At 44.7% G+C, this 27,191-nt stretch overlaps 1 protein-coding gene across 1 annotated transcript; it reads left to right on the top strand.

Moving 5' to 3' along the window:
- LOC148159551 (chemokine-like protein TAFA-5) lies at nucleotides 1-26,496 on the top strand. The gene is made up of 3 exons (XM_088006761.1): nucleotides 1-608; nucleotides 12,419-12,568; nucleotides 26,339-26,496. Exons 1-3 carry the CDS (start codon nucleotides 503-505, stop codon nucleotides 26,494-26,496), a joined length of 414 nt encoding a protein of 137 aa, XP_087862887.1. The 5' UTR covers nucleotides 1-502.
- The last annotated feature ends 695 nt before the right edge of the window (nucleotides 26,497-27,191 follow it).

The following is a 27,191-nucleotide window of genomic DNA, read 5'->3' on the forward strand; positions in this document are numbered from 1 at the left end:
GACAGTTATAAAGCGGCTTGCATCGGACTGGAGGAGAGAGGATTCTCAGAAAGCAGCAACAACAGTGGTTCTCTCTGAACTTCCTGCAGGGAAACAAGCGCAACATGCCCGCTATAGCAGCAGCTTCCACCGGAGCCGACTCCTCTGATCTCCCGGTGGACTTACGCCAGTCTGGAAACCCGACACATCAGAAACGGACTGAGGTGTATTAGAGAGTTGGCAAACTTATTATCTGGGGTAAATGTGTAATTCAGAAGAACGTGTTGCTGTGGAACGGACCACAAGCAGCAGCAGCACACCGGGCTCTGCTGACCACCAGAACTAGTACGAGAGTACGAGCTTTTTTCATTTTAAAGGATATATCACTTTTAAATAGTTAATGTGGTAATTCAGGCTACAGCTCCCGATGATGAGTTAGTTTGGTTCTCATCTTACTCCAATTGGACTGAATATATGGACGTGAAGAAGGCTCAGCAGCACGGATCGAATCATTTTGGTTCTGATGTTTCTCCCTCTGGTCTCCCTCATGCTGCTTCTCCGGCTGACCTGGACTCTGACGGCCACCGCGGGCTGCTTCCTGCTTCTCCATAACCACCTGCTGAGTGCTGGTACGTATAGATTGCCAATATAAACTATGTACTAATCTCATGAAAATCGAGTTGGATCGCTCATGGTTTTACTGAGAGGATTTGGCCATTTCCCAAGAAGTTATTCAGACAGTATGAAGTTTACTTTTGCACACATTTCACCACAGCTTTATTCACAGTAAGTGTTCCCATGCTCATATTCTGCTGTGGGCTTGTTTAGCTATTTCTCTAAACTGCCTCAGTTTCTGACAGTTTTAGAAGAAATTTGACAAATTTAACATTTCATGCCTCAAAAAAAATAAATAAAAGTAAAACTAGATTATACATCAAAAAAAAAAGGAACTTAAAAATGCAGTAAAATTCAGCTTAGTTCTGCAACAATTCCTTGAATGACCCGAATTCCTCGATTATTAAAATTCCTCGAGGCAAATAATCTGCCTCAAAACATCATTAAATTATGTCTTAGTATTTAGCACACCATGTTCCACCCAGGTGTGTCAAGATGGGTGTTGAGATCGCTTGGAACGAAGGCTCAGCCAGGCGACGGCGTGTTTTTCTGCTTTTATTCTTCATCTTACACCCAGGTACAATCAGGAGACGTTCTGACAACGATCTGACAACGATCCCGCGCCACAGACAAGTGAACGCGGACTTAAATAACAAAGGGAGCAGGTGAAAGAGATTCCTAATCAACAGAAGCTAAATGACACCAAGGACCGGAAAAAACCCAAAACATGGAAAGATCATACAGAAATAAACCCCCACAAAACAGAGATCATGACAGAATCCCCCCCTGAAGGGCGGATTCCAGACGCCCAAAACTAACTGAAAAAAAACACAAAGTCAAAAGCGACCCAAAACTGGTGTGAAGCAGAGCAAAAAACAAAAAACACCGTCACAGAGACGGACATGGGAAAGCCCCCCAAGAGTCCATAAACCAGTAAGACACGGACCCGGATGTTGGTCTGTCTTACGTCAGGTGGACGGCCTGACCGCCATGATAATGTCCAAAGTCTTTCCGGTGGTCGACCCAAACGCCTACGCCAAATCCGCCTGACCTCAGGCGACCAGCCAGGGCCCCGACGTGAGATCCGTCCACGTGACAAACATCGAAGACCATAGAGTAGACGGCGTCTAGCGGCAGTCCGTCGACGAAGACCCACGCTCCCCTGAGCATGCTCAATGTGGCCCTCAAAAGTTACAACGTCCACCGGCCCTGAAACTTGCCTCAGTGAACCAGATAGCAAGGATCCGGGGATCACCCGAAAACCTGGAGCTGGAACGTCTGAGAACTCCGGAGCCCGTGGGCCTCCAGGCGAGCCCGAGGTCTCAAACTCAGGACCACAGGTTTCCAAGGGAACAGACCGGGGACCCGGAACTCCCAGAAGTTCCGGAACTGGATCGCAAGACTCCGCTGGAACAGGTAAGGGCTCTAGGAATCCCAGGAACTCAGGAACAGGATCTGTGAACTCCTCTGGCACGGGGAGAAGCTCGGGGACCTCCATGAACTCTGGATCAGGATCACGGAACTCCTTCGGAACCGGCAAGGACACAGAAACCGCTGGACGCTCCAGATCAGGATCTGGGAGCAGCTCTGGAACGGGCTCGAATACAGGAAACGCTGGAGTAGGATTCTCAATCCTCCCCAGGACAGACTGGAACACTGGAACTGCTGGAAGTTCCGGAGCAGGACTCACAATCCTCTCCGGAACGGACTGGAACACTGGAACTGCTGGAAGTTCCGGAGCAGGACTCACAATCCTCTCCGGAACGGACTGGAACACTGGAACTGCCGGAAGTTCCGGAGCAGGACTCACAATCCTCTCCGGAACGGACTGGAACACTGGAACTGCAGGAAGTTCCGGAGCAGGACTCACTATCCTCTCCGGAACGGACTGGAACACTGGAACTACTGGAAGTTCCGGAGCAGGACTCACAATCCTCTCCGGAACGGACTGGAACACTGGAACTGCCGGAAGTTCCGGAGCAGGACTCACAATCCTCTCCGGAACGGACTGGAACACTGGAACTGCAGGAAGTTCCGGAGCAGGACTCACTATCCTCTCCGGAACGGACTGGAACACTGGAACTACTGGAAGTTCCGGAGCAGGACTCACAATCCTCTCCGGAACGGACTGGAACTCTGGAACTACTGGAAGTTCCGGAGCAGGACTCACAATCCTCTCCGGAACGGACTGGAACTCTGGAACTACTGGAAGTTCCGGAGCAGGACTCACAATCCTCTCCGGAGCGGACTGGAACACTGGAACTGCTGGACGCTCGGAGGTCGGGAAACTAACAACCTCCAACAGGACCCCGTAGAGAAAACCGACCAAAAGCCTCCCAGCGTCTTCATAACTGGTGGGCTCGTCTCCCCAACCTTCGCGGGAAAGGTGCGAAGCGTCAGGGGAGGTATTCAGTCCCAACCCGCTCGGTGAGTCTGAAGCCCCGGACGAGGTGGTGGGCGGTTCAGGTAAGCCAGGCCCTAGCACCCTCAACCCGGTGGCCCGGGCTGGGAAACCCGGAGCAGAGGCGACCCCTCGGGGGAGAGACCTTGCAGCATGAGACGTCGGCTCAGGTTGGCGAACATGCTGAGTCCGTCCTCCTTCCGACGAACAGGGGACCCCCCACAGAAAGTAGTCCTCTCGGTCCCCGTAGAAGAAACTCCACAACTCACTCTCCTCCACCCTCGGAGGAGAACTAGAGAGCGGAGTGACGCCGTCTGAGCCTCGACTTGTCCCAGCAAGTTGGCGGGATCGTTCTGTCAAGATGGGTGTTGAGATCGCTTGGAACGAAGGCTCAGCCAGGCGACGGCGTGTTTTTCTGCTTTTATTCTTCATCTTACACCCAGGTACAATCAGGAGACGTTCTGACAACGATCTGACAACGATCCCGCGCCACAGACAAGTGAACGCGGACTTAAATAACAAAGGGAGCAGGTGAAAGAGATTCCTAATCAACAGAAGCTAAATGACACCAAGGACCGGAAAAAACCCAAAACATGGAAAGATCATACAGAAATAAACCCCCACAAAACAGAGATCATGAGAAGGTGATTTTCTCTCTCTCTCTCTCTCTCTCTCTCTCTCTCTCTCTCTCTCTCTATATATATATATATATAAAAATTCCCTTCTCACCCTCCGCAGGTGGTCTCTTTCATCCTCTGAGCTCGGGTCCTCTACCAGAGGCCTGGGAGCTTGAGGTTCTCCTCCAGTATCTTGGCTGTGCCTAGAACTGCACATTTCTGGACTGAGATGTCCGATGTTGTTCCTGGGATCTGTTTGAGCCCCTGCTCCAGTTTGGGGGTGACTGCCCGAGGGCCCCGATGACCACAGGCACCACTGTGGTCTTCACCTTCCAGGCCTTCTCCAGTTCCTCTCTGAGGCCCTGGTATTTCTCCAGTTTCTCGTGCTCCTTTTTCCTGATGTTGTGGTCACTTGGTATTGCTACATCCACCACAACGGCTTTCCTCTGTTCATTATCCACCACCATAATGTCCGGTTGGTTCGCCATTACCATCTTGTCTGTCTGGATCTGGAAGTCCCACAGGATCTTAGCTCGGTCATTCTCCACCACCTTTGGGGGTGTTCCCCACTTTGACCTCGGGGCTTCCAGTCCATATTCTGCACAGATGTTCCTGTACACTATGCCCGCCACTTGGTTATGTCGTTCCATGTACGCTTTCCCTGCCAGCATCTTGCACCCTGCTGTTATGTGCTGGACTGTCTCAGAGGCCTCCTTGCACAACCTACACCTTGGGTCTTGTCTGGTGTGGTAGATCTGAGCCTCTATTGCTCTGGTGTTTAGGGCCTGTTCCTGGGCGGCCAGGATGAGGGCCTCTGTGCTGTCCTTGAGTCCAGCTTTCTCCAGCCATTGGTAGGATTTCCTGATATCAGCCACCTCAGTTATTTGTCGGTGGTACATCCCATGTAGGGGCTTGTCTTCCCATGATGGTTCATCCAGCACCTCGTCCTCTGTTCCCCATTGTCTGAGACATTCGCTGAGCACATCGTCCATTGAGGCTTTGTCCTTGATGTATTTATGGATCTTGGATGTTTCATCCTGGACAGTGGCTCTCACACTCACTAGTCCTCTGCCTCCTTCCTTACGGCTTGTGTACAGTCTCAGGGTGCTGGATTTGGGGTGGAACCCTCCATGCATGGTTAGTAGCTTCCGAGTCTTAACGTCCGTGGCCTTTATCTCTTCCATTGGCCAGCTAATTATTCCGGCAGGGTATCTGATTACTGGTAAGGCATAGCTGTTTATTGCACGGATCTTGTTCTTGCCATTGAGCTGGCTTCTCAGGACTTGCCTTATTCGTTGGAGGTATTTGGCTGTGGCTCCTTTCCTTGTGACCTCATCAAGGTTGCCATTTGCTTGTGGTATTCCCAGGTACTTGTAGCTGTGCTCTATGTCTGCTATTGTTCCCTCTGGGAGTGAGACCCCTTCTGTGCGGACGACCTTCCCTCTCTTTGTAACCATCCGGCCACACTTCTCTAGTCCGAATGACATCCCAATGTCAGTGCTGTAGATCCTGGTGGTGTGGATCAGTGAGTCGATGTCTCGCTCGCTCTTGGCATACAGCTTGATGTCATCCATGTATAGGAGGTGACTGATTGTGGCCCCATTCTTGAGTCGGTATCCGTAGCCAGTCTTGTTGATGATTTGGCTAAGGGGGTTCAGGCCTATGCAGAACAGCAGTGGGGACAGAGCATCTCCTTGGTATATGTCACATTTGATGGACACTTGTGCAAGTGGTTTGCAGTTGGCTTCAAGGGTGGTTTTCCACAGCCCCATCGAGTTTGCAATGAAGGCTCTTAGAGTCCTGTTGATGTTGTACATCTGTAAGCATTCAATGATCCAGGTATGTGGCATTGAGTCATAGGCTTACTTGTAATCAATCCAAGCGGTGCACAGGTTGGTGTGTCGGGTTTTGCAGTCTCGGGCGACTGTGTGGTCTACAAGGAGTTGGTGTTTGGCTCCTCTGCTATTTATGCCGATGCCCTTCTGTGCCGTGCTCATGTATTTATCCATGTGCCCGCTTATCTTAGCTGCTATGATGCCTGACATGAGCTTCCATGTTGTAGATATATATATATATATATATATATTTGTAGGTGCTTAATAATCTTTACTATTTTGTTAAAATGGCAAAGAATAAAAATTATTAATCCTTATAGTGGAACTTGATATAATGTTGTTTAACAAAGTTGTAAATAATGTGTTCATGCCTCAAAACATTGACAGTTTAGTGACAGCAGTTCAACAACATAAGCAATGCTTATCCTCAAGGGTGTAACTTTGTGCTGCAAGTTAGTGGGGACCCGTTGTGTGGAAGAGGAGGGCACTGATGCACCCACAGTTATGTGACTGGAAGCCTTTTTTTGTGCTAAAAATACAGCCAGAACCCAAATATGAATGCAATATATTCTGTTCAATAAATTAGGATATACGTCCTGATAAGGCTCGTCAGGTTAAAAGTACCTTTTAAAAATTAAACCTTTTAGCAACTATTAAGCATACTCAGAGTTATAAACATCTTTAAACATCCGTTGTTGTTACGGCCCGCACAGGGCACACAACATAAAAGGTCCAGACCAAGTTATATAAAACAAAAGTTTTATTCAGACTGTGGCTGGACATAGAGGTACTGGGGAATCGTGGCAAATAAACAAAAGAGTGGGAGCATTCACGAACCAGCCAGCAGTTGGCCGTCGGATTCGGGCCGCTCCCCTCGCCCTGCCTCGCCAGATCATTCACCCTACAACCAAAAACCGGAAAAACCTTGGCTTGGCCAACGATCCCCAGACCTAACAACACAAAAGGAAAGTTAACCAACAAGAAAACACATTGAAGGAGCGGGAGCGAGGCATGGAGACACGCCACCAACCAGGAGCTCTCCCAACTTCCTCACTGCCCTGGTGGGTGGGGCTTGATCCCTTTAAACTCTCGCCAGCCAATCAACTGCAAGAAGAAAACAGCAATTAAACAGGGATTCATTCACAATAGTGACAGGCGCCCGTCACAGTTGTCTTATTAATCTATATAACGTCTTTCACTTGGTGATGGAATTACAAAAAAGAAACTTTTCAGTCATATTCAGGGGTGAAAGTAGTTTTAAATTCTTGGGGGTACTATAAAAATAAAATAAATAAATAAATAATCATTTTATATATATATATATATATATATATATATATATATATATATATATATATATATATATATATATATATATATAGCTTTGGAGTTTCCGTGCCGATTAATTTTTTGGCGAAGTGATAAAAGCTGGTAGCTCTTGCTGTATTTCCTTCAGCCCACTGGCTGCAATGTTGAACCTTGAGATGTCATGAGACCTAAATTCTGAACATCATGGCATGGAGTCATCCCAGTTTTCCATGTCCATTCATCCATTCATTTTAGCTTTTAAACTGGTTCTATTGATCCTGTGTCCAGACAGAGGGATAATCAGCAGCCCAGCATCATGACCTGTTTGTTCTGAAGATCCTGCAGCTTCATCTTCCTAACATGGCGCCTCCTCACCCTGACTCTCATACTGACAGGAGGAACCACAGAGCTCTGTTAGCCCCTAGAACCCGACGGACCCACCGGTGGGTCCAGCTGCCACGACCTCGGCTCGCTCTGTAAACAAAGGCTCCACGTGCCTTTAAATTTTTTTTTATTTTTTATTATCCGCTAAAAGAGGCTTTGATCTTTCAAAAACTATTCCGCATAAAGGTTTTGCCCAAAATGTTAAGTTTAAATTTATTTATACCCCCTGAGGGTATAAGAGGTTAGGTTAAAGCTCATCTTCTGAAGTTGGGATATTTTTCCTCCAACAGGTTCCAGAGGAATCACCTCAAACCAGATGTTGGACTGGATTTTATTTCAATGTCATTTGTGAATGTTAAAGCCTCATTTTCAACAGTGGAGCTATAAAGGTTGAAAAAGGTTATAATTTTGGAGAAAGTCTCATCAACATCAATATTTCCACTAAATAAGGGGCAAAAAACTATTTTTTTATATTAGACAATTAATTTAATTTCACATAATTATCGCGGTAGAAGCCATTTGTTTGTTAAATACTTAATGAAACATATTTACCGTGTTTGATGTTTGTTGTAAATGACGTATAGTCACAAAGAACGAGGTAATCAGTCCAAGTTTGTTGTTTATTGAACGTTCAGAAACTACAGCGGCTGTGATGAGCCACAGAAAAGGTAAACTAAGGTAAAATAACTGAACAGGTGATCAACTCTAAACCACTCGCACCTTTTTACTCTCCGTCTCTCTCTGTCATTTCAGCACAGCCATTGCCTTGGCTACCTCCTGCGATCCACAAACTGACCAGAGATTACTTTAAAAACATAACATTCGTTACAATATCAGGTTTTCAGGCTTGATATTTATTTTGCGATCATTAATAAGCCTCCCTGAACACAGCAGTGGTTGATTAGTTCATTTTTAACTCCTGCTCTGCTCGTTATTTTGGTAATTGAACCGAAACGCACAGAATTGCGCAACACCTTGTTGAAACAATAATCACTGAGATTATTATTGTTGTTGGGTCATTAATTTGAAACGTTTTATTGACTTTTTTGTTGTTTTTTAATAAAGTTATGAATGTTTTGATGAGTCAGAGGAGGATGTGCTGGTCTCAGCTTCCTGGCGGCGTTCAGTTTGTCTCCTAATGCTGAGATCGACTCAAAACCTTCCACGATCGACTTATTGCACCGCTGCTCTAGCAAAGCACTAAGAGTTCAGAAACAATATGAAATGGGAAAAAAAGTTATTTATTAACTGATTAAGTCATGTTTTAGATTGTTCTTGAAAAACTAATCAGTCACGGCTGCACAGTGAACCCGTTGATTCTTTACAGCAGACAGCCGCTCTCCTCTCTTGCTGGTACTGCGTACCTCCGCTAAATCTTTTAGGGGTACGCAGTACCCGACTGTACCCCCCTACTTTCACTCCTGGTCATATTCTAATTTATGGAATCAGTCTGTATATTTGCTCAATACTTGCTCACAGTTGAAAACAATTACAAAATTCACCAATCTTTTCTGTGAAGGATTATCACAACAATATAAATGCCTTTTACTACCTGATTATATCGAGTGCTCAAAAAGTTGAGCACTTCATACAGGAGTAGGGAGTAGAGTGACCATCAATATTACTGGATTGGATGTTGGACATTAGCCACTACAGCTAGTGACGTGAACCTGCGGACGCCATTACTATGCATTATTTGATGTCCACTAAAGCAGATTGTTCCAATGCAGGATGAGCAGGAATCTGTCACAAAAAATGGTTGTAGCCCCCCATATTTCTTATTCAATTTCTATGCATTTTGGCTTAAATTAAAGCTGAGAAAAGTGCAGATGTTTGGATATGTAAAATATCTATATCTCTCTGGATATAGTCAGTTTGGTTTCTGTCAGTTTTGTCAAGATACAAGAGAGGACTAAGCACATTTCTATTTTGTAATGGCCAATAATTAAATTTTACTTAATAGCCGCTGTAGGAGCCATGGTTTAAAATTGAACAAACTTTGGCTCACATGCTTTATGAAGTAATTCATCCTATTTGATGATTGCTTTGAATATTGCCATGTTCTACAAGCAAATGTTGCAATTAGTCCAGGGATGTAGAAAAACAAGTGGAAAACAATTTAAAACAGTTATAATCTTTTTTTCTCAGTCTGTGCCAGCTTTCCATGGCAACCAACAAACATGAGCCCACAGAGCAAAGATAAAATTCAAGTGTGTCAGGAATTAACATAAAAAACATGGAAACATTTCCCACACAAAAAAGTATGTAAAAACACCAAAGCAGAATATCGTTCCAGTTTTATTTAATTTTCAGGCTTTCCGCACTGTTGAAAAATAAATATACTAAGTATGTTAAATTTGAGCATTCTTAAACATACTTTAAGTCAGACTAATCATGAGTATACTTCAAGTTCACTTAGGATTAGTTAACTTAAAGTGTGACATTTTGGAACAACTCATTTTGTGCTTAGTGTATTTTAATAGTATTTAAATTTGTTGGGATTTGAGTTTTTCTGCGTGTTTATTTTAGGTTTCTATCTACTGAGTCTCCATGTTGTCCTGGTTTCCCCTTGATTGTTCCCAGGTGTGTCTCATTCCCAAAATTGGTACAAGCTTAATTTTAGCATACCTTGTATGTATTAATAGGTAGTACTTAAATATACTAAATATACTTTGAAATATACTAAAGTATATTTTTTTAACTAGGGTCCACTGAGATGTAATTTAGAACATACTGAAATGTCAGTATATTTAATAGTTTACTTTTAAAGTAAGCGTTAAGTGAAGTTTAAAAAATTCTATTTTGAGCATATATCTTAAAATATACACAATATCTTTAAAAGCATTGGTACACTTGAGCAAATACATATTTTGTTCACTTATAGTTTTATTTATTTGGTATAATTATATTTAAGTTTGTTTATGTAAAAACCCTGAAGAAGGGGAGAATTTTAATAAAAGAGCCGGACACTGTGCTTCTGCTCCAGCGATTATTATCTGAGGAGGAAGTTCCGGTGCTCTTCACTACTCAGGGTGTAGTGTTTTGCACCCTGAGGTGCAAAACACTACAACATTAACGAAGCACAACGACATTAAGAAAACGGAAAAGATAGGTCCCAGTGGAGACCTAAGAAATTGCTGATTGGACTACAGCTCGTTTTACTTCTGAACCGGAAGTTTTTCTGGAGACCCTTTTCACAGTGATGTCAGACTCGAAGAGGTGTATCTTTACTTCTGGTGTGATTTTGCCTCGGGAAACCTGACTGAAAAATTCACGGATACTCATTATCTTAAGGATATACTAAAAGGTAAGGTTAATTACAAGAGCATTTACGTGTTAGCCGTTATTACTCATTGTCAATCCACCATTCTCTAACTGTGTATATAATAAACAGCCTCCGATCGGAGAATAAACCAGCTAGCAGCAGCTTTAGCCACAGTTGGGAACATATATACACCGCTGTCTGTCAGTGCTGTAACGTTTAGAGGTTCACTTTCTGTATTAACTTTAATAAAACAGTATTTAAGTTTTAGCCGTTATCAGTCATTGTCAATTTACCATTCTCCAACTGTATTTAAAGAAACCAGCCTCCGATCGGAGAGTAAACCAGCTAGCAGCAGCTAGCTTTACGTCGCCGCCATCTTCTATGTGGCAGCAGAGCGATGTCTATGGATCGGAGCTCATTAAGTCCTGTGCTGTGTGAACTTGTTTCAACCGTTTTACGAAACAAATTGGATTCATTGGCTTTACCTTTCACAGGTAAGGATGAAAGATCAGAATTACTTTGCAGCCAGAAAATCGCTTCTAAACAATCGAGAAATATTTCCTATGTAGCTAAATTGGCCCGAAATAACCGCTGATTGTTAGCATAGCAGCTAATGTTTTCATACTGTTTTCTAATGAGAGAGAAACCCGCTGTTAGAGGAGAAGTTCATTAGAAACCAGAGGATTTAGTGAGGAAAGATGAGTCAGGATCAGAGCTGGAGCTGCTGTTCTTCAGTCTGTTTCCAGCTCAGCTTCTCCATGTCGGTATTTAGCTATAAAGATGCTACGAGTCAGAGCCCAACATGCTGAAAATGGCTTTTTATGAATGTGAAGGAAACATATTTTCTATTTCACTTTTGGATAATTTCTCTTTTATCCTTGGCTTTAGCCTGTGAACCAGGACGTCTCAGAAGTCATTGAGTTCTCCCAGTGTGACCAGCAGACTGAAGCCTTTGACCAGTGTTCCCAGTATAATAAATAAATGTTTTATTCTTTCACTTTTTATGTATTTTTAAATATCTCAACCTGAAGTAGTAGAGTATTAATGTAGCTTATATAATGAAATAAAAAATAATTTACTCTGTTAGAATTATTTTCACTCTTTGCTGTCAATAGCAGAGTTGACATACTGTAAATTCTCTGGAAAAAAGAAAAATATGTAGTTTAATGTTTGACAATGACTGATTTATAAATCAAAAGTCATTTCTCAATGTATAAAAAATAAATACAAGAAAATTATTTGTTGTCTTGAAACGTTAAATGTACATTACATTATGCAAATATGTTCTTTAATAAAACACTGTAAAAGTGTGTCTGTTCATCAATGTCAATATAAAAATCAGAATCATTTCTATCAAACAAAAACATTGTGCTCTTTATTCAGAAATGCCCCAAAATATAATGGGCTTTTAAGTTTTCATGGATTTCCAAGCGATCCTGAATTAAGAAGACGGTGGCTTGTAAATATTTGTCGCTACCAGTATGCTAAAATTTAACATACTTAGTATATTTATTTTTCACCAGGGGGTGTTCTTTCTTTAAGCTAAATGTGACTGACTTTAGCTTACAGGTGTGCTGTGGTGGCACAGGGGTTAAGCACAACCCACATATGGAGGCCTTAGTCCTAGATGCGGCCGTCACAGGCTTGATTCCGGCCCTGGTGACCTTTGCCACATGTCTTCCCTCTCTCATTTCCCTTCTCTTCTGTCATAACACTCTCAAATAAAGGTCACTAGAGCCAAAAAACCTTTAAAAAATTAAAGGTTTTTTAATTTTACAATAAGAACTTTGAATGTTGAAAAATTTAGTTATTTAGAATGAAGCTATATTATTTTCAACAAATTAAAATTAGTTTACTTATAAATCTTACATAATATGTTATGTATTAACTTAAAATGTATGTTATTGCAAATATTTTTTAAAAATTTTATCTAGCTTCAATAATGAACACATCAAGTGGCACCCACTGAAATGTCATGTAATTAGATCATTTTCTCTTTAAATGCTCTCACTAGGTCATCTGGTGGCAGGAACCTGTGAGATTGTAACTCTGGACCGAGACAGCAGCCAGCCCAGGACAACTATCGCCCGCCAGACAGTCCGCTGTGCCTGCAGGAAAGGACAGATTGCTGGAACAATACGAACCAAACCGGCCTGTGTTGATGGTATGATTTTTGCTTTTCTCCAAAGGCTGAAGTTTTTTTTTATGAGAACTGTCCTAGAAAAGCACATGGAGGACACAGGATAAGTAACCAAGAATAACATGATCCAGAGTTCTTTCTTCATACTTCACTTTATTGTATAGCCTCAGCCAGTCCATACAGTCTTCCCTATATTTGCATTTTCCTTCAACACATATGGATTATACATACAAGACTTCAATTAAGTGGTATCGTAAAAAGTAATTTTGCTCATAAAAAGGGTTACATTTTGTGCTTACTTATTATTTTTCTCTGGAGAGTCTTTAAAACATTTTTGAGAAACTGCAGAGGAAAAGCTGAGCTGCTGTTTATTTTATTTCATTCATTGTTTGAATGCATTCATGGACTAGAACAATTTGAAATAAATTCTGTCAATCATGGCTGTGTTTATATATATATATATATATATATATATATATATATATATATATATATATATATATAAATGTGGCATATACCAAGGAGATGCTCTGTCCCCACTGCTGTTCTGCATAGGCCTGAACCCCCTCAGCCAAATCATCAACAAGACTGGCTACGGATACCGACTTAAGAATGGGGCCACAATCAGTCACCTCCTCTACATGGATGACATCAAGCTGTACGCCAAGAGCGAGCGAGACATCGACTCACTGATCCACACCACCAGGATCTACAGCACTGACATTGGGATGTCATTCGGACTAGAGAAGTGTGGCCGGATGGTTACAAAGAGAGGGAAGGTCGTCCGCACAGAAGGGGTCTCACTCCCAGAGGGAACGATAGCAGACATAGAGCACAGCTACAAGTACCTGGGAATACCACAAGCAAATGGCAACCTCGATGAGGTCACAAGGAAAGGAGCCACAGCCAAATACCTCCAACGAATAAGGCAAGTCCTGAGAAGCCAGCTCAATGGCAAAAACAAGATCCGTGCAATAAACAGCTATGCCTTACCAGTAATCAGATACCCTGCCGGAATAATTAGCTGGCCAATGGAAGAGATGAAGGCCACGGATGTTAAGACTCGGAAGCTACTAACCATGCATGGAGGGTTCCACCCCAAATCCAGCACCCTGAGACTGTACACGAGCCGTAAGGAAGGAGGCAGAGGACTAGTGAGTGTGAGAGCCACTGTCCAGGATGAAACATCTAAGATCCATAAATACATCAAGGACAAAGCCTCAACGGACGATGTGCTCAGCGAATGTCTCAGGCAATGGGGAACAGAGGACGAGGTGCTGGAGGAACCATCATGGGAAGACAAGCCCCTACATGGGATGTACCACCGACAAATAACTGAAGTGGCTGATATCAGGAAATCCTACCAATGGCTGGAGAAAGCTGGACTCAAGGACAGCACGGAGGCCCTCATCCTGGCCGCCCAGGAACAGGCCCTAAACACCAGAGCAATAGAAGCTCAGATCTACCACACCAGACAAGACCCAAGGTGTAGGTTGTGCAAGGAGGCCTCTGAGACAGTCCAGCACATAACAGCAGGGTGCAAGATGCTGGCAGGGAAAGCGTACATGGAACGACATAACCAAGTGGCGGGCATAGTGTACAGGAACATCTGTGCAGAATATGGACTGGAAGCCCCGAGGTCAAAATGGGGGACACCCCCAAAGGTGGTGGAGAATGACCGAGCTAAGATCCTGTGGGACTTCCAGATCCAGACAGACAAGATGGTAATGTCGAACCAACCGGACATTGTGGTGGTGGATAAAGAACAGAGGAAAGCCGTTGTGGTGGATGTAGCAATACCAAGTGACCACAACATCAGGAAAAAGGAGCATGAGAAACTGGAGAAATACCAGGGCCTCAGAGAGGAACTGGAGAAGGCCTGGAAGGTGAAGACCACAGTGGTGCCTGTGGTCATCGGGGCCCTCGGGGCAGTCACCCCCAAACTGGAGCAGTGGCTCAAACAGATCCCAGGAACAACATCAGACATCTCAGTCCAGAAATGTGCAGTTCTAGGCACAGCCAAGATACTGCGCAGAACCCTCAAGCTCCCAGGCCTCTGGTAGAGGACCCGAGCTCAGAGGATGAAAGAGACCACCCACGGAGGGTGAGAAGGGAATTTTTTTTTTTTATATATATATATATATATATATATATATATAGTTTTTACTTCTACTGAAAACAATTTCAGCATTTTACGTAGCCTGTAAGGGGACATGGATAAAAGAAAAAAAAAGAAAAAATACAATCCCTCACTTACTTTCTCGAGATCCAGAGAAACGTTTTAAAAAAAAATTGCACGTTTCTCTTTTGGGTAAAAAGGCCTGTTTGTACAGTTTCTGCCAGTAGTGATGGTGAAGTTTAAACAGAGACATTGAGGACAATTTACATGTCCTACGGTCTAGAGATGTCCCAGATGAGGATATTATGAGTTCTATTTCATCCCTACTGACCGCCAGAGGCGGTGCTTAAAGCACTGAATGATCACTTTTGCGCATGCACAGGTCGAGAATCTTATACCAACATGGTCACGTGTGACCCCCGGTGACGTCGGTAAGTCTATATAGTCACGTGACAATGACAGCTCAGTCCCTTTTCATCTTCTCGCATGCAGGTTGAATTGGTGGTAAGAATTTGATTGTTGCTTGCCGCTGGTAGCCTCGAGACTACGGTCGGAGCTGCGAGGATCTCGCCCTCCAGAGGCTGTGCAAGCTCTCATTGTTGCACCTTTTGTTCTTCGATTGGTAAGTTGCTTTTTTGTTAATATTGTGCAGCCGTGTCCGGCTTGCCTGTATTTTGTTAATTGCAGCCGTTTTTCGGCTTGCTTACTGTTTACATTGTGCGGCCGTGTCGGCTTGCCTGTATTTTGTTTGATTGCAGCCGGTTCGGGCTTGCGTTTTTGTTAACATTGTGCAGCCGTGTCCGGCTTGCCTGTATTTTGTTCATTCGCAGCCGTTTTCGGGCTGGCGTTTTTTATTAGCGTTGTGCAGCCGTGTTCGGCTTGCCTCATACGATTTTGGAACCATACTACGTGATCGTAGTGCTCCTTGCAGCTTCCTTTTCTGCTAGGAACTCCTGGTGGCGTTTTCTGCTCGACCGGGTTACCTAGTCTGTCGGACTAGGTCAAGCGTAGCGATTTCAGCTCGACCTGACCTTGTCTTGTGAGCGTAAGATGCTGGACGTGCCGGCCTGCAGACTCTGTTTGGCCCCTCTCCAGCTGGAGGATGGACATGATCTGTGTCCCTCTTGTTTGGGCCTAGATCACCTAAAAGAGGGCGTGACCGATGCGGCCTGCCCTAATTGTTCTGTTCTGCCCTTGTCCCTGCGTACCGCTCGCTTGGCTGCCCTTCAAGGTGCCAGCCAGCCTGTGAAGCGTATGGCTCCTGAGGCTATGCAGCCTCCACGTAAGAGGACCAAAAAGAGCTCTTGGGATTCAGAGGGCCTATCAGGACAGGTGGCCCATCTTACTTCCGAGTTGGAGCAGATGAAAGCACTGCTCGAGTCCCTTAGAGACAGTGGTGGCTCTGACCCAGACCCAGGACGGAGCGTGGGTTCAGGGCTCTCCGGTTTCGATGATGATGCTGTATCCCTGGCAGCGTCTGGTACTGATTTTCAGGATCCATTTGAATCTGGCTCGCGTGTGTCAACAGCCAGTTCTCGTCTCTCTTCCTGCTCTCAGCCGGAAGAGGATGATTCGATTGTGGGCGCTTTGAGAACTGCGCTTGCTCAGTTGCAGCTGGATGCTCCACAGAGCCAGCCTGATGCTTCCAGTGCTTTCTTTCGGCGTCCTACTACTAGGTCGTCCTTTATGGTTCCCCCATCTGCCGACTATGTGAAGGAGGTTCATGCTTGTTGGGCAGAAACTAAGGCCTTTTCACGACCGACCTCTGATGGCAGGGCTCTGGTGGCCATGCAGGACGCGCCCAAGTTTGGTTTGGGTCACATGCCTTCTGTTGAACCTGCCATAGCATCCCTCATTGTGGCTCCAGATGAGGTTCTGAGAGCTACTGCTAGGTGTCCTCGTCCTCAATGTCGTGTGACTGATGATCTGCTCTGTAGAGCTTATGACTCGGGGGCTCGATTGGGGCCACTCGGTAATTCATTGTCGCATTTACTCCTGGGTCTCTCTGCCTCTCTGGAGGGCCTGGCGATTGATGCACCTACTCAAGGGCTGATGGACGGATCTCTTCATGCGTTTGCTCTTTTGTCCAGGGAAATTGGCCGTGTCCTGTCTACCCTTGTCCAGGCACGACGCCAGGTCTGGCTGGCACAGTCCCCGCTTACTGAAGCTTGTAGAAAGACCCTGATGAGTCTTCCAGTGGTCCCTGGGGAATTGTTTGGTTCAGCTGCGCTTGCAGCCTTGGAGCGGTCGGCCCAGGCTTCTCATACCAGGCAGCAGCTAGCCGGCCTTCATCGCAGGCGACTGCAGCGCCCTGCTCAGAGTGGCTCTGTGTCTTTTTCACGTACTTATCCAGCCCCGTCTACACCCTCCGTGGGGCAGCCACGGCCTTCCGCGGGGCCTCCCCCTGGCCAGCGGGATGTTTCCCGGGGTCGGGCTCGCATCGCTTCTCAACCCCGGCAGTCCACTCGGCAACCCTCCCGCCCTCTTAGCGGCAGGTGGGCTCGGAAATGATACCGAGCTGGCGGTGGGACATTTTACCCCAGACCAGCTCAGTTGCTGGACCGCTCTTGTTCCCGATCCATGGGTGGTGTCTACACTGACTCGGGGTTACACGCTACAGTTCTGCCGCCGTCCTCCTGTTCCTGGTCGAGTCAGGATGACGGTGATCCATGACCAGGCAAGGGCTCAGGCTCTGAGCCTCGAGATAGATGCCTTGGTGGCCAACCTGGGCGCTATATCACCTGTCGACCCCCCGCAGGATCCAGGGGGCTTTTACTCAATGTATTTTTTAGTCCCAAAAAAGACCGGCGGACTCCGTCCCATTTTGGACCTCAGGGGTCTCAATGTGTTTTTGAAGGCTATCCCGTTCCACATGTTGAGCGTAAGGGAAGTGCTTCAGACAATCTCCCCGGGCGACTGGTTCACCTTGGTCGACTTGAAGGACGCCTACTTTCATGTTCCGATTGCACCACACCATTGGCAGTTTCTCCGCTTCGCATTTCGGGGCAGGCATTTTCAGTTCAGAGTTCTTCCATTCGGGCTCTCTCTGTCCCCGCGTGTATTCACTCAATGCATGGCTGCAGCCCTGTGTCCTCTGCAGGCCAAGGGGTTGAAGGTCCTGCCTTACTTGGACGATTGGCTAATCTGTGCGCCCACAGAAGCTCAGGCGGCGGACACACACACCTTGCTCAGTCACGTAGACTTGTTGGGTCTTCGTGTGAACTGGCAGAAGAGCAACTTGGTTCCGTCTCAGCAGGTCACCTTTCTTGGGATCACGATGGACTCCCTCACTATGACTGCTCGCCCATCGCCCCAGCGTGTCGAGGGCATTCTTCAAATGCTGCCCTCCTTTCTACCTGGCCGCGCACCCCCCTTTCTTGCTTATCTTCGTCTGTTGGGCAAGCTGACTGCTGCTGCTACAGTTGTACCCCTGGGATTGCTGTCTCTGCGGCCGCTACAGATGTGGCTCAACAGCCTGAGGCTACGCCCATCTTGTACGCTGCACCGCCGCAGGAAACTGTTGGTGTCCGATCAGTGCCTTGCGTCACTGGCTCAGTGGCGAGAGGCAGAGTTTATGACCAAAGGGGTTCCACTGGGGTCGCTTCCGGCTCGTCGAGAGGTTGTCTCTACCGATGCATCCACCACAGGATGGGGGGCGTCGTGGCAGCGACAGATCGCCCGGGGGACATGGTCCCCGTGGGAAAGACTGCAGCACATCAACGCCTTGGAGTTGGAGGCTGTGCAGGCTGTGCAGCGGGTGTTGCAGCACTTCCTCCCGAGCCTGCGCGGGAGACATGTCCTAGTGCGGTCGGACAATACTTCGGTGGTTTTTCATATCAACCATCAGGGGGGGACACGGTCGCCAACATTGCTGAGGCTGACCCAGAAGCTCTTGGCCTGGGCAGCCCCTCTTTTTGCCAGTCTAAGGGCAGCCCACATTCCAGGGGTGCAGAATGTTCCGGCCAATATGCTGTCTCGGGGACGCCCACCATCGGGGGAGTGGAGGCTCCACCCAGAGGTAGTGGGGGTCATTTGGGAGACGTACGGTATGGCAGCTGTGGACTTGTTTGCGTCCCAAGAGACGACACATTGCCCACTTTGGTTCTCCCTGGCAGACAGTGCCAGTCCTCTGGGTCAGGATGCACTGGCACACGACTGGCCAAGAGTGCTACTCTATGCCTTTCCGCCGCTTCCCCTGATAGGCCCAACACTCCTGAGAGTCCTTCAGGAGGGGCATCAGGTCCTTCTAGTGGCCCCCTTATGGCCGGGGAGAACCTGGTTTCCACTGCTGCACAGGCTCTGTTGCAGCTCTCCAATGCCTCTTCCCCTCCGGAAGGACCTTCTGTCACAGCTGGGGGGTCGGATCCTGCATCCCAATCCCAGTCGCCTCCAGCTCTGGGTTTGGCCGCTACGAGGCCCGGCATCTCCTTCTCAGAGTATGACGGGGATATCGGGCAATGACTAATGCCCAGGCCCCCTCGACGCGGCTGGTGTACACTCTTAAGTGGAAAGTTTTTAGCAGTTGGTGTCATGCTAGACATGAGGATCCTGTACACTGTTCTATTTCAGTTATTTTAACCTTCCTTCAAGCACTGCTTTCTCAGGGTCGGTCTCCGTCCACTCTGAAAGTTTATGTGGCTGCCATCTCTTGTTGGCATGTGGTGGTGAATGGTGAGACAATAGGCCATAATAAAGACGTTTCATTGTTTCTGAGGGGTGCCCGGCGCTTGCACCCTCCTCTACGCCCTGTCATGCCTGTGTGGGACCTCTCTCTCGTCCTCATTGCGCTGCAATCTCCCCCGTTTGAGCCCTTGGCAGAGGTAAGCCTCGAGTATTTGTCAAAAAAGACTGCCTTTCTCCTTGCCATGGCTTCGGCGAAGCGCGTGGGTGAACTACATGCGCTGTCTGTTCACGAGTCCTGCTGCCGTTGGAACCCGGCTGGCTCTGGCGTTACTCTTTGGCCTGACGTGACATTCCTTCCTAAGGTGGCCTCATCTGTGAGCCACTCTGTGCCCCTCCAGCTTGCTCGCCTTGACACAGATGGGCCTGATGAACTTCTCTGCCCTGTTCGGGCACTGGAAGCATATGTCAGGCTGACAGCTTCTCTGCGGCAGTCTGATAGTCTGTTTGTTTGCTATGCAGGGCCCCGCAAGGGGCAGGCCCTTTCCAAGCAACGTCTAGCACGTTGGATTGTGGATGTGGTGGAACAAGCGTACGTTCTACAGGGCCGCCAACCTCCTGCTGGTGTACGTTGCCATTCCACCAGGAGCATTAGTGCGTCATGGGCCGCCATGACTGGGGTCACTCTGGAGGCTATCTGTGCAGCAGCCTCCTGGTCATCGCCGAATACTTTTGCTAGATTTTACAGGGTGAACCTGGCCGCCTTTCACCCACTGGAAGGGGTCCTGTCCCAGCGTTCGTCATCCCAGTGAGGTAGGCATGTTTGGGGATTGTTTTTTCTGGGTGTGATTCCTCAGGACTCTGTTGGTAATTGTCATCCAGTGCTTTAAGCACCGCCTCTGGCGGTCTGTAGGGATGAAATAGAACGAAAGTTACGACTGTAACTACGGTTCTATGAATCCCGGATGACTGCCAGAGCGTTCGGTCCCTCGGAATCATCGTGTTCGCGAGAAGATTAAGGGACTGAGCTGTCATTGTCACGTGACTATATAGACTTACCGACGTCACCGGGGGTCACACGTGACCATGTTGGTATAAGATTCTCGACCTGTGCATGCGCAAGAGTGATCATTCAGTGCTTTAAGCACCGCCTCTGGCGGTCAGTAGGGATGAAATAGAACCGTAGTTACCGTCGTAACTTTCGTTTCAAAGCTGAAGTTGGTTTCCTATGGACATGGAGAAGGGGCGAGGGGCAGGAACTTATTTTCTCAAGCACCTGAGAAACGTCTTGAAAAATTGTGCGTTTCTCTTGTGTAAAAAGGTCTGTACAGTTTCTGCAAAACCAATAGTGGTGGTGGAGTTTAAACAAAGACATTGAGATAGGGTTGCCACCTTTCAGAAATTAAAATAAGGGACGCCCACCACGGAGCGTGTCGCCTGACTCTCATGGGATGGGATGGCTGCTGCAGAGAAACAATATTTTAAAAGTCTATGTCTGACATTAATAATACATTAAATGACCACTAAACATTGAATTAAAAAAGATGTCAACATTTATTAATAAAACAAACAGAAAGCCCTAACAAACATTTTTAAAGTAGGAAATATTTATGTATTTACTGTTAATCTCTTAGTATGATTTGTTCTTTAACAGACCATTTATATCATTTTGGCTGATATTATTATAAATTAAATAACCAGACCATACCAGTCTACTAAAAGCACAATAAGAAACTGAATCAATAATAACATGTTCTGTACCATATCAGTCTCAGGATGATGAGTGAGGAATAAAGAGACGCTGATGTCTGTTTTTTAGGCTCTGACATGTCTACAATTCCTCTCCTGATCCATTCATACAGCAGGCCACCGCGCCACGATGGACACATTTGTTTTAATTGCCTGTATTCATCCTCACTAACATTATTGAGCCTGGGATTTGAGTCTTCCCTCTCACGTCTGTATCTTTATGAGAGGTTTTGGTTCTAAGGACCAAAGGGGTATCAGGATGAGGATGTTTTAAAAAGACGCGGTCGATAGCAGCTCACTGCGGATACGTAGTGTCCGTCTCTAGGCAACCACAACAGCGGTGGTCTGTAACTTTGTTGGGGGTCCTATTTACATCCCGCCATGACAATTTAGTTGACCTTAATATTTCCTGTGTTTTATTTTGGTCATTATTGTTACACTTAGTGTTGATATGTGTGTGTGATAGGCATGTCTATCGGACATTTATAGAAATACGGAACAAATCGTGTCCTGTATCGGTTCAATACCGGACGCAACCTTTAACAGCCAAATATGGGACGATTCCGTATTTTACGGGACGGGTGGCAACCCTACACCTGTAGCATATCTTCATTAGCGTCCTTTGGCCCAAGGGCGTAAATCCCATCTCATTATTGTGGGGGACCATAAACAGGGACATTTTTTAAAAGCAATTTTGGGAGGTTCGGCAAAGTTACAGTAAAATGTGGTTTAATTTTTTTTGTCTTCAAGCTGCACCATCAAAAATGACTAGTAAGTAGCAATGAATAACAAAAGTGTTTTTCTCAGTAAACAACCTGTTGAGACCCATAGAAGTCAAACTAAGATTCAACTGTTGCTTAGATATGAGTTTGGTTCAGAGTCACAGATCTAATCTCTGCTGCACCTTTACAAAAACTTAAGGCTCTAAATAAAACCAAGTTTTAATAAGTAACTCCACTTAATAAAATTCCTCATATTGCAGTGGTTCTCAATACAAGTCGTGTTATTTAAATTATAATTAAAGTTGCTTTAAACGTTTTGGGCGTCGGCGGGGTGTAATGTTCTGGATGGCTAAGAACCTATAAATATGTAGGAATTAAATATTTGGGAAGTATCATAACTTAAACTTAAAGGTCAGCACCAGAGTTTTCTAGAAAAATATTCCGATTTTATTTTGTGGTTTTAAAGGCTCTACCTTGAAGATGGCAATAAAGGCATACTTTATTTTTTTTTACTGTCAGCTGCAATAGTTCCCCTGCTCTTGGCTCCCATACAAAGCTGTGGGTTAGTGGTAACACTCAGCCGCTCCCTCCCATTTCAAACACTTCTTTAATAAGAAGAAGTGTGATAGGCATGTCACACATAAGCGTGTGTGACATGCCTATCACACACACAGAAACACTAAGTGTTATTAAAGAAGTTAAGAAGTTTAATAAGAAGTGTTTGAACAGGTTACAGAGTTAAATATGATTAAAATATTGGCTACCTTCGACAGGAAAAGGAACCAAGTCTGTGAAAGCAATGTAGCAGTTTTGCTAGTTTTGATTTCCAAGGCAAAAGGTGGCAGTTTATCATGATTCAGCCAAATTAATGAAATAATGAACCGTGGACAGCGTCCCTCACCGAAGGTGTTCATCAACGGGTTCGAGGGTTGCCACTGCGACAGGCACCGACAACCTTGACCCTACCCAGGACTTAGCAGTTCCACTGGAGAGCATCGACCTAACAACTGAAGACAAAGACAGCTTTCAACATAAGTCTGACAGCAAATGACACATGTAAGACAAGGACCCGACAAGAGACAAAGACAACAGGTGGACTTAAATACACTGGGAGGGTAATCAAGGGAACGAGACACACCTGGGAAGCAATCAACAGGGAAGACGCAGAGACAACAGAGACTCACAGGACAGAACTGAACACAGAAAACCCTTGCAATAAGTACACAGAAACACATATCATGACAAAACAATCATCCAATCCTAGTCAATGAACTAAAGTTGAAAATATGTCATTGACTCAATGTTGTTTTGTGGTTGAATTCTAATGATTGAAATACCATCATCTAATCCAGTGTTTTTCAACACTGGTCCTGAATGCACACTTAAATGTTTTTTTTGAAAAATCGCATGTTCCTTCTTTGGGTGAAAAGACCAGGTAACTAAACATTGTCAAATGTCAAACAGGTGCTTAATCTATTTATTTATTAATAAACCTCTTGAAAACATCCACAAGCCAGAGTATGTGATGGGAAATAATTTTGAATGCTCATTAAGTTATAAGATACACTCGTGTGCTGAATGATTAAATGATGCATTAGGAATAACATGGTAGGCTATTTGAACTTCTATCAAACAAATATTTGATTAGTATAGTTTTGTTCAGCTCTCATAATTATGCTACATGTATTAAGAAATGAAAAGAATTTTGATAATTATATTATCAAAATTTGCAGTGTTACTGCACATTTGTCTACCAGTCTACCATTCTGACAATGTGCAGCAACAGACATTCTTGGAATGGTAGTTATTTAAACGCTGAATTAAGATCACATTGTTTCTTTATTTGTTTTTGTTCCTTTTTAAGTGACCACAGTGGATTGAGTCATCACCTGTGATGAGAATGGCCTGAAATGATTGGCCATGTTTGAATTCATGAGAAGGCTCTCACCATGATTAATGTTGACCACAACATTGCAAGAACAGCTATAATTGCTGAGCTAGTGATCACATTTCCCGACACCTTCAAAGGGCTGCTTCCAGGAAATGAAGACAACAAGATCTCCCAGTTTGCAGAGCGCTATAGGAACATTATAACGAAGGAGATGGTTGACACTATCAGAGCAAAGTAAAAGCTAATACTGTTGAAACAACCTTTTTTTTTAATGTTAAAGAATAAATCATTCTGTTTTAGTTTTTGATTATAGCTAGCTATTATAACTATGCATAAATAAAACAGTTATAAATAGTCCAGTGTGTTCCACTTGACTTGAGGTAAGGTAAGGATACATTAAAAGACGCAGCCTCTGTGCTCCAGGACTGTTTTCAGGGCACAGATCGGCAGGTTTTCAAAGAGGCGGTTACTTATGAAGAAAAGGTGGCAGACAACTTTCTCTGTTCTGGGCTTCATCTCCAAGTGTGCCAATGATGTCATCACCAAGACAGTATCCTGTTACTCAAACCAGAAACCCTGGCTACATGCTGAGGTGAGAGCTCTACTGAAAGCTAGGGACATTGCATTAAGGACAGGCAAGCCATCAGCATTCCGAGAGGTAAGGAAAGAACCGACTGCTAGCATTGTGAGGACCAAGGCCACATACGCCCAGAAAATTCAAGGTCCCTTCACCACCGCCTGGTGCATATGGAAGGTCATCAAATGCATCACAGACTACAACATCAGGGATGCACGATGCCCAAAGGACCCCTCATTGCCAGATGCACTCAATAAGTTCTATTCCCACTTTGAGGATCCTAACACTCCCCCTCAGCACCAGATAATACCACTACCTGGTGACACGCCTCTCTGTGAGACCACAGGGTAAGTCCCTCCAGGAAAATCAACCCTCACAAGGCTGCAGACCCCGACAACATCCCAGGGCATGTACTGAGGGACTGTGCACATAAGCTGTCTGAGGTGTTGATGGACATCTTCCACACCTTACTATCACTGTCATCTGTACCTACCTGCTTAAAGACCGCCAGTATTGTCCCTATCCCCAAGTGCTCCACAGTGACAGGCCTGAATGACTACCAACCTATAGCCTTAACATCGGTGGTCATGAAGTGCTTGAAGAGGCTGGTTGTGACTCACATCAAGGGCTCCATCGTGCCACTGTGGACCCCCATCAGTAGGCCTACAGAAGGAACTGTTTTACTGCTGATGCCATCTCATTGGTGGTCAACACAGCCCTCACCCACCTAGAGAACAGGAACTCTTACATCTGTCTGCTCTTTCTGGATTTCTCCTTGGCCTTCAATATCATAAAACCGGTTGTCATAACAAAAATATTTTTGACTACCGTATTTTCTGCACTATAAGGCGCACCTAAAAACCTTCAATTTCCTCAAAAGCCGACAGTGCGCCTTACAATCCGGTGCGCCTTATGTATGGACCAATATTGAGCCACAACAGGTCTAGCATCTACGGTAAGCAGCTGCCGACTTCATTTTCTCCCGTAGAAGAAGAAGCGCACGGTGCATGCTGGGATAGTTGTCAGAACGCTGGTTTGTTAATAAAGTTTGACTGACCCATCTACCTACCGACTGTCTAGAATCAGGTCGTCTGCAGGTCATTTAGCACGAACAGAGAAGGGTGACCATCGTCCGCCCACGCCCCAGCCCAGTTGAGGAAGGCTCTCCCCGACCAGAGTCGGACTGTTTTGTTGACATTCCGTTTAGTGGAGCTCCATCTAGTGGATGCATAACGTAACTCCAGCCTCTACTGTAATGTCTATTTTGTGCGCCTTATATATGAAAAAAGTTTTAAAATACGCCATTCATTGAAGGTGCGCCTTATAATCCAGTGAGCCTTATAGTGCGGAAAATACGGTAGGTTAATAAGTTGTCATAGCAAAGACATTTTAAACATTGTCAACTTTGTATTAAAGTGTCATATTTACTAAATGACATAATGACAAGTCATAAATATTCACAAAGACTTCTTCATGAACATGACAGTGTCATAATCATGACAGTGTCATGTAAGTCTTATGCACACCCCTTCAAATAAAGTGTTACCAATACATTCAAAAACTTGTGTTGTTTTGTCATCTTATCAGATATGTCTAATTTTCTTTCAGAAACAATCTTTCTAGTTCAATAAAAAATTTACATCTCAATCTGATTCATGGGTATGAATAATTTTGAGCTATATAGTTTGTCTTATATTATTTCCTAATATCATGATTATATTAGAAATGTAAATATGTTCATAATATTTAAATATTTCTAATAATAAAATAGTTCATATTATTAAATATTGTTTTATTTTTATAAAATAATAAATCATAGTTTATATTATTTTAATAATATGAATATGCATCCCCAAATGACCATTATGAAAATAAAATATATTCATATTTTCTAAAAAATATTCATATTTTCAACTTAAATGTAATATTTATTGTTTCTGTGATATTTTGACAGAATGTTCTGTGTTTGATCTTTATACCCAAGTGACCAATTAAACATATATTTGCAAATTAGCCTTTCATTCAGTTTTGAGACAGTTTCAAAAGGTTACACCTACAGAAAAACATTAAAGGAATAAAAATGACAAAGCTGACATGTTTTGTTCTTTCCCCCCAGTTCAAATCGTCAGGAGTGAACAGTGGTGCAAAATGATTCCATGTTTGGATGATGAGGGTTGTAATATCCTGGTCAATAAATCGGGCTGGACCTGCACACAAACAGGAGGCCGAGTAAAAACTACCATGGTAGGAGCAGAACTTGTTGGGCTACTGTGATTCTTTACTATCACATGATTTGAAATTATCTTTAACCAAGAGTTAGGAAAAACTGTTTCAAGAACAAGAGAAAGAATATATATTCTTTATCAATATTTATTGTAATGTTTTACAATGTTCAAAGACTCTGCTCACTGAAGACTCAGGAGAAAAAGCCTAGAGAAGAACACAACATACAGTTTTATAGGAGGGTTTTATTCCATCCACATACATTGACAATCTGTTTACAAAACAGATTGCAAGCATATGTGTTTGCTTTCATAAAGGAAATTAAACATTCAAGGATGTTCTTGAGGGTGGATAGCAGACAAACAAGAAGTAATTCAACAACTTTATTGTAATATAAGGTTTGGAGAGACAGCTTCAGAAAACATTCCCATGAGCATTACATAAGAATCATAACATCGTTATGCATTGATACACTCAAATAGTACTGTATTTTCTGCACTATAAGGCACACCTAAAACCCTTCAAATTCCTCAAAAGCCAACAGTGCGCCTTATAATCCGGTGAGCCTTATATATGGACCAATATTGAGCCACAACAGGTCTAGCAACTACGGTAAGCAGCCGCCGACTTCATTTTCGCCCGTAGAAGAAGCGCGCGGTGCATGCTGGGATAGTTGTCAGAACGCTGGTTTGTTAATAAAGTTTGACTGACCTATCTACCTACCGACCTGATAATCAGGTCATCTG

Source organism: Poecilia mexicana, unplaced genomic scaffold, assembly GCF_051168715.1.
Source record: "Poecilia mexicana isolate PSO_F unplaced genomic scaffold, ASM5116871v1 scaffold_6, whole genome shotgun sequence".
Lineage (NCBI taxonomy): Eukaryota > Metazoa > Chordata > Actinopteri > Cyprinodontiformes > Poeciliidae > Poecilia > Poecilia mexicana.

Excerpts from the sequence above, each read along its gene's own strand:
- LOC148159551 (XM_088006761.1), top strand. The coding sequence starts at position 503 with ATGTTTCTCCCTCTGGTCTCCCTCATGCTGCTTCTCCGGCTGACCTGG. Across the intron at positions 609-12,418 it reads TAACCACCTGCTGAGTGCTG|GTCATCTGGTGGCAGGAACC; the intron begins GTACGTATAGAT and ends TGCTCTCACTAG. Across the intron at positions 12,569-26,338 it reads CAAACCGGCCTGTGTTGATG|TTCAAATCGTCAGGAGTGAA; the intron begins GTATGATTTTTG and ends CTTTCCCCCCAG.